Source organism: Zingiber officinale, chromosome 5B (assembly GCF_018446385.1).
Source record: "Zingiber officinale cultivar Zhangliang chromosome 5B, Zo_v1.1, whole genome shotgun sequence".
Lineage (NCBI taxonomy): Eukaryota > Viridiplantae > Streptophyta > Magnoliopsida > Zingiberales > Zingiberaceae > Zingiber > Zingiber officinale.
Window position 1 is genome coordinate 124,843,704 of NC_055995.1, and position 8,328 is coordinate 124,852,031.

Below are 8,328 nucleotides of genomic sequence, written 5' to 3' on the forward strand. Positions count from 1 at the left end.
TGGGTATGGCTCCTTGCTGAAGAAAGCTCATTATGGGCGCTCTCCAATCAATTACTTCTCCCGCGTTATTCTGTAAATCTATCTGGGCTACCAGGAAGGTCTGCGCTATAGATCGGTCGAGCGTCCATGTACTCAGGGAACTAGCCATTTTAGCCAACTCATCCGCTCTTTCGTTTTCAGCTCTAGGAATCTTCGTGACTGTGACCTCCTTGAATTCTCCCTTCATCTTTTCATAAGCCTCCTTATAAACTTGCATCCTCTCACTATTCACCCCAAATTGCCCGGTTGCCTGCTGCGTTACCAGCTGGGAATCGGAATATATGGTGACTCGGCTCGCCCCCACATGCCGAGCTGCTTGCAGGCCTGTTAGCAGAGCTTCATATTCTGCCTCATTGTTGGTGGCTCTGAAATTCAACCGCACGACCAACTGCATGATATCTCCCTGTGGGGATATGAGCAGTGCCCCTACGCCACTCCCCCGATGGGTAGCCGACCCGTCCACGTAGATTTTCCAGACCTCTTCTGAGTCCACTGGGTATACTTCTGTCAGGAAATCTGCCAGAGCCTGTGCCTTGATTGCGGTCCGAGGCTGATATTGTATGTCATACTCCCCTAGCTCAGTTGCCCACTTGATAAGCCGACCCGCCACTTCTACCTTGGTGAGAGCTCGGCCCATTGTACTGTTCGTCAAGACTGTAATGGGGTGCGCTAAGAAATACGGTCGGAGACGCCGAGCCATGAGAACAAGTCCATAGACCAACTTTTCCAGGGCCGTATACCGAGACTCGGCCCCCTTCAATAAATGACTGAAAAAATACACCGGTCGTTGTACATTATCCTGCTCCTTAACTAGCACAGCCCCCACGGCCTCGGGGGTGGCTAACAAATAGACCCAAAGGGGCTCTCCCGCAACAGGCTTGAATTGTGATGGCAAAGACTCCAGGTACTGCTTCAGCTCTTCAAAGGCCTGTGTGCATTCTTCCGTCCACTGAAACTGGGCCGCTTTTCTGAGCACTTTGAAGAAGGGCGCCGCTCCATCTGCGGATCTGGAGATAAATCGGGACAGGGCTGTTATCCTGCCGACCAGCTTCTGCATCTCCTTCAGATTCTGAGGGCTCTGCATGTTCCGAAGCACTTGCACCTTCTCAGGGTTGGCCTCTATCCCTCGTTCGGTCACCAGATAGCCCAGAAACTTCCCTCCTTTGGCCCCGAACAGACATTTCAAGGGATTCAGCTTTACCCCATATTGCCTCAAAGTCCCGCAGGTTTCTTCCACATCTTTTATGAGATTGGACGCCAGGGGGGACTTGATCAGGATGTCATCAACATAAACCTCTACGTTCCGCCCGATCTGAGCCCGAAAGACTTTGTCCATCATCCTTTGGTAGGTAGCTCCAGCGTTCCTGAGTCCGAATGGCATGACGGTATAGCAGAAAGTACCGTCAACCGTTATGAAGCTGACCTTCTCCTGGTCTTCCCGAGCGAATGGTATTTGATGATATCCTTGATAAGCGTCCATCATGCATATCCTTTCACATCCAGCCGTTGAGTCCACCACCTGATCGATACGCGGGAGAGGATAACAGTCTTTGGGAGTGGCTTTGTTGAGGTCGCAAAAGTCTATGCACACCCTCCACTTGTTGTTTGGCTTCTTTACCAACACGACGTTAGAGAGCCAAGACGGGAATTGCACCTCCCGGACGTGTCCAGCCTTCAGGAGCTGCTCTACCTCAGCTCGGATAATTTTATTCTGCTCGGCAGGGAAGTTTCTCTTCTTCTGTTTGACTGGCTTAACGTCGGGTATAATATGCAATTTTTGTTCGGCTACTTCTGGTCTGACCCCGGGCAACTCCTCTGGCGACCAAGCAAAGACGTCTCGGTTGCGGCTCAGACAATGTATCAGCTCCGCTTTAAGCTCCGGAGGTAAGTCACCGGCGATGCGAGTGATGCTCTCTGATCTGTCGGGGTGTAGCTGGACCTCCTCCCAAGAGATCGGTTCTTCAGTAATATGTAGCGGTTCCTCTTGTATAGCGTGTACTTCCCCATCTTGCGTCCTCCGGTTTTTGCGCGCCTCTACTCGGACCATGTCTATGTAGCAGCTACGAGACACTTTCTGCTCCCCTTTGACCTCCCCGACCTGCTCGCCGACCGGGAACTTGATCTTCTGGTGAAAGGTGGAAACGGCAGCCCGGAACTCATGCAGGGCTGGCCTTCCCAGGATGACGTTGTAGGAGGAAGGCGAATCCACCACAATGAAAGTGCTCCTCCGCGTGCGCACCAATGGCTCAGTGCCCATGGAAATGGCCAGCTTGATCTACCCCATGGGTTTGACTTCATTACCTGTGAATCCGTACAAGGAAGTGGTTACAGGCTGGAGCTCAGCGGCGTCGATCTGCATCTCCTCAAACGCAGCCCTGAATAAAATATTGACCGAGCTCCCGGTATCCACAAAGACCCGAGCCACTCGGCTATTAGCAATAACGTCCCTGATTATGAGGGCGTCATCGTGGGGCAGCTCTAAACCCTCCAAGTCTTGGGGCCTGAAGCTGAGGACAGGACCAGATGCCTGCTCGTAGCTGCATCCTACGGCCCCCACATATAGTCGTCGGTTGTGTGCTTTACGAGCCCGGCCTGAGTCCCCGTCAGTGGGCCCTCCTGAGATCATACCGATCTCTCGCACAGCCACGTTGCCCCGATTATCCAATTCTCCGGCTTCTCTTCGGTCTTCGCCGGGGCCAGCTTGGCTAGATGGGCCGGCTAGGTCGGGCCGGGCCTGCCGAGCACGTCCAGCTGCAGCCCGTTCTTCCTCCATTCTCTGTATTTGAGGCGCCAGCGCCGGGGGAGGCAAGCCTTGCTCCGCAGCTCGCCTGGAATCCCGGGCGAATTGGAAGCAGTTGCTGAGATCGTGCGTCCTGGACCGATGATATGTGCAATATGGTGCTCCCCTTGGTCCAGGCCTGGGCGCTTGTATAGCGGCGACTCGCGGAGCTAGCCTGGCTCCCTGAACGGGCTGGGGGGCAGGCCTGGGTTGAATGCGCTGGAAGGGCTGGGCTGGCTGTGGTGCTCTCCTTTCAGGTCGGTTGCCTGGTGCCACCGTCTTCTCGGTTTTCCGCCTGGCGGCCTGCGCTTCTTCCACTTTGATGTAGCACGAAGCTTTCTCTACCATATCGTCAAAACTCTGGGCGGGGTTTTTGATGAGATCCCTGAAGAATTCCCCTTCTCGCAATCCGTGGGAGAAGACGCTCATCAGTATCTCAGAGGTGGCAGAGGGGACGTCGTTGGCCACTTGACTGAATCGATTAATGTAGCTTCGCAGGGGCTCCGTTGACTCCTGCTTGAGAGCAAAATGACAGTGGTCGGTTTTCTGGTACTTACGACTACTGGCGAAACGGTGCAGGAAGGCCGTTTTGAAGTCCCTGAAGCGGCTGATGGATTTTGGGGGCAATCCATCGAACCACTTTTGCGCCGATCCAGACAGAGTGTGCAGGAAGACTCGGCATTTGACGGCATCGCTATATTGATACAATATAACTGCGTTCTTGAATTTTCTCAAGTGCTCTTCTGGGTCCTTGCTCCCATCATATTCTCCAATGTTTGGGGCTCGGTAACCTCGCGGCAGGCTTTCTTTCAAGATCTGGGCAGAGAAAGGTACCTTATCGTCAGGATCTTCGGGCAGCTCTTCAGCCAGGATCACGGCCTTCCCCTTTCCTGAATCCCGAGGCGGGTGCAGAGAGCTTTCCGCAACTGAGGCTGGCGGCTCCTCCTTCTTTGGACTACGCCCGCGAGGTCCTGCCCGATGATAATCGCGGCGAGGCTCTCGGAATGAGGCACGTGGAAGTTCTTCCGGCTGCTTCCTCTTTGAGCTCCTGTCGGAAGCGGGAGCTAGTTCTTTGGACGCCTCAGGGGCTAGGCGGGGTCGTGAAACTGTGCCTTGTCTTTCGGAGGCGGCTTGCTTCCTAACCTCCTTGAAAAGCTCGTATTCCCCCGCAGTCATAGTCATGTTGATCCTCCGGCTAGAGCTTCGACCGGAGTCCTCCATCTTCACGCTCCGGAACAGGTTCTTGTGTTCCCACAGACGGCGCCAAATTTGATCCCGTCCGGAGGCTGAGTCGGACGAAGGCCGGTCGCGGTGGACTGGGCGTTGACGGAAAGTCGCGGGCGGTGCAGGCTCCCCACGGGTGGCTGATGCGGCTGCAGGGCCCTGCGCACACTCAGACGATCCCCCTTTCGCGTTAGAGACCGAAACCCAGGGAAAAAGTCCCCGGATTAGGCCCTCCGACGCTCAAGTCAGGTCCTTTTTCCCCAGAAAGAACAGAGAGAAGCAGAAGGAAAAATAGTTGTGGAAAAAAGTGACGAGGGAGTCTGTGCGCGTACCTGCGTACGAGGGATTTCTCCCCTTTTATGCGTCCTCCTGCCAGAACCTGCTCTCCTGTCAGAAAACGTTAGACGCCCGGCTTTGTCCGGTAGTCCAGGACACCTATCGCGTTGCTATTTGTTGTGAGAGCATCTTTCTGTTAGGAACCTCCGTCTTCGCACTTGGGTTTTGTCCTGTAATGAGGGACAGCTGGCAGGCTACTACTGGCTATGAGGGCATCTTTTCGTTTCAGGAACCTTCGCCTTCACCCGCATTGTTGGTATGTAATGATTACCCCTGACGGGCCGTTGGGATTCTCCGCTTCCTTATCACTTAGCTCCTCCGATTCATTGTGTCTGCGCACCAGCCTGCACCAATGGTTCGCACTTCCAGGCCTCCAACTCGCAAACCTGCAGCCCTAACTGTCTAGACCTAGCTACGCTGATCTTCACCCTGCATTCTGCGCTTTGTACTTTCTGGCCCTCAACCGCAGATCTGTAGCTCGGGCTGACTCCGCTCAGCTCTGCCGACCCTGACTCGTTGGCCTATACCTCCAGTTCTTGGCCTCTGCTCAGCTCTGCCGACCTCGACTTGCGTCCTGCACTTTGTACTTCCTTGCCCTCCACCGCAGATCTGTAGCTCGGGCTGACTCCGCTCAGCTCTGCCGACCCTGACTCGTTGGCCTGTACCTCCAGTTCTTGGCCTCTGCTCAGCTCTGCCGACCTCGACTTGCGTCCTGCACTTTGTACTTCCTAGCTCTCCACCGCAGATCTGTAGCTCGGGCTGCTTCTGATCAGCTCTGCCGCTCCCGGCCCGTCGGCTTATACCTCCAGTTCTTGGCCTCTGCTTAACTCTACCGACCTCGACTTGCGTCCTGCACTCGACCCTGACTCGTTGGCCTGTACCTCCAGTTCTTGGCCTCTGCTCAGCTCTGCCGACCTCGACTTGCGTCCTGCACTTTGTACTTCCTAGCTCTCCACCGCAGATCTGTAGCTCGGGCTGACTCCGCTCAGCTCTGCCGACCCTGACTCGTTGGCCTGTACCTCCAGTTCTTGGCCTCTGCTCAGCTCTGCCGACCCCAACCCGCTTCCGCCTATGCTGAGCCCTGACTGCCCTGTCAGCCTGCCCTTTTTGAACGTCAAATCGCCATGACTATTGACCGTCACCTCCTCGTAACTTTTGACCGCCACATAGCCTGGACTTTTCTAATCCTTTCCTCTTGGGCCCCTCCATCACTAACCGTATCACACGTCAACAGTCGGAAAGGACCTCGTGCCCAGCATCCATTGGTTCAGCATTCAGACAGAATCAATAGGTTAGGAAAATCTCATATTCTATTTAATCTTATTTTTCGCTTATGAACAGATTATTAACTTGGGAAAAGAATATTATTTATTGGCACTTATATTGAATATAAACTTGGACTTACCTCCCAAATGCCCTCCTAACAGCCAAATGCCCTGCTTTTTTGGTAGTTGAGACGTACTTTATACAATCTAATACCATAAACTAAAGTGGACACTTTATCACGCTAGCTAACCTAGTGAGATGCCACATTAGGGAGTTTTTTTTTTCTAATTGATTTGACTCCATATAGCTTTGCGTGTCAATCTGGATTGACAACCATGTTCATTAAAGTGCTGTTACAATAAAATAAGGAAAGAATTGATTGCCCGCCTGCGTGCCCGTGGCGTGATCCACAATTTGCTGGCCACAATTGAAATTGTTGCTGATCGATCTGCAGGGCTTTGTACAGGAGGAAGGAATTGGAAGCGCGCGTACGGAGACAAGTTCTGAGTGCGCCACTCCGGTGGTGATCGCCTCTCGGGGTGGCCGTGCCTGGCGGAGTGGGCCTGCAGATCCTGCGAGCCATGCACGGAGCCAACCATGTCCACGACCGGTTCAACTATTCAATGCCCTTCGCGCCACCGACGCAACACGAGCGCGCGACAGGGACTGGATCGTCCTGTGGCTGCTCGCGCGCGTGGCCCACAGCCGGGTCCGGTGTCGGCTGCATGGGGCCGGCCGGCGCGGCGGTGGGGGAAATGGAGCGCCTGCTCCGAGGGCGTGCACATGGGCAGTAGGTTCCCATGTGAAACCATGTGGCCACCACCTCCACCTCCACCTCACTCCGCTGGCGCGGGCGCGGTCGCGGAAGCTAGCCATGCGCCGTTTGCTGTTGGATAAGGAACTACCCGACCAGGTTGCTTTTGGGCAGCACATGGAGGATGTCACGGCGTCGTCGCAGGCACATGGAAAGCGAGAGCGAGTGATGGGCGACGGGGGTGATTGAGATTGAGATACAGAGAGCGTGCATGTGAATTATTAGAGCGGGCAAGAAGAAGAAGTATAGTTAAAGAGGGGAGCAGAGCACGACACGCGGTGAGACGGTTGTTGACGATCAGATTTAGATGTTACGGAAGAAGCATGGACACGGATGGGACCTCCTCGATCGGTGCAATCCGCTTTCTTTGTCAGTGACGCGCGTAGCGTGGTGTTCCTCGGCCGTCTGAAGCACATGCATCGTGTTCTGTCTGTCACTCCCTGATCTGAGCGAACACCGAGAGTGTAATTAAATGGTGTAATTATTCCATCGGACCTTTTTCCGATTTGATTGAACGACATTAATAGTTTTGCAAAAACGTACACAAAATAATTTTCCACAGCGATCGATCCATCGATCAATGGATGCTCATCAACAAACAAATAATTAATGAATGTAACCACGCCTAGCCTTATGAGCCGAGCCGAGCTAGCCGAACTGGGAGACAAAGAACTTAACTTTGCCGCAACATGCCCGGCCCCTGCATCCAACACAAGGTCAATCACTGAGCCAATCTGTTCCTGCCATTCATTCTAGCGCGCAGACCGGCCCCTTTCCTCCCTCCCTCCCTCGCTCGCTCGCTCGCTGCATGTCATCTTTCATTGCCGTACGTCACTACATCCATAATTGTGCCTCGCGGCCATAGCTAGCCTGCCTGCCTGCAATAGCCGCCGAGCACCAATTTACCAACTATATATAGAATTGGTCTCCTCCTCGATCAGTTCAGTTGCCAACGCAGATCCATGGATACCGATGGGAAAGCCGACGCCGGACTCCTCGAGCGGAGCCGTCGTATCAAGACGGCGGCCGAGTTGGGCCTCGCCCGCTCCTCTCGCGGCCGACACTGGAGCCGCGCCCTCCTCCTCCGCCGCCGCCTCTTGATCAGCAAAGAGGAAACTACGACGACTACGAGAGCGGCGGCGGAAGTGGAGAAGTTGGGGGTGGAAGATGAACCAGAGGAGAAGATGTTGCAGGCCCGGGTGAGGACCCTGCAGCGGCTGGTCCCCGGCGGCGAGGAGATCATGGAAGCGGAGCGGCTGTTCGAGGAGACGGCCGACTACATCGAGGCGCTGCAGGAGCAGGTGAGTGCAATGCGGGCGCTGGCGTGCTTGCTCCATGGATTCCAAAGGACGAGAGGAGGGAGTTAATGTCGGAACATTAAGAGAGATTAAGTTATCAGAAAAGTAATAATGCAGCAATAGATAGATCGACCTTAAGAATCAATTTCATTCCGTTGAAAGAACTAATGACACGATTCTTAGGTTGGCGTTGATCGAGTGTTTGGGATTTTGACAAAAAACAATTTACAAAAAAAATAGAAAAAATCAATTGAACACATAATTCGTTTTCAGTTCTCTTATATATGCTTTAATTTTCAGAAATGAAAATTGGAGTTGTCGCGTTTTGTTTGGTCCGCCGTAATTGCAGGATTAATTTGTTGCAGTATGAGGCATTTGTTTCCGATACGAGATCTAATCAAACTGGAGTAATCAGATGACCAAAGGGAATAAATTTAAGAGGCAAACAATCGATTCAGTATTTTCCACTTGATTAATGTACGATTAGATTTGGCTAAAGTCAACGTCAAATATATAATCACAACTGTTTCGGTACTTAAGAAATTAGACATTGGCAAATGCAGTACCCTACA

General features: G+C 53.3%; 1 protein-coding gene across 1 annotated transcript; it reads left to right on the forward strand.

Moving 5' to 3' along the window:
- The first annotated feature begins 7,290 nt into the window (after window positions 1-7,290).
- LOC121987834 (transcription factor IBH1-like 1) lies at window positions 7,291-7,950 on the forward strand. Its single transcript, XM_042541556.1, has one exon. It carries the CDS (start codon window positions 7,421-7,423, stop codon window positions 7,823-7,825), a length of 405 nt encoding a protein of 134 aa, XP_042397490.1. The 5' UTR covers window positions 7,291-7,420; the 3' UTR covers window positions 7,826-7,950.
- Window positions 7,951-8,328: the final 378 nt, after the last annotated feature.

What these genes read in the sequence shown, in the direction of transcription:
- LOC121987834 (XM_042541556.1), top strand. Translation starts at nt 7,421, where the DNA reads ATGGATACCGATGGGAAAGCCGACGCCGGACTCCTCGAGCGGAGCCGT.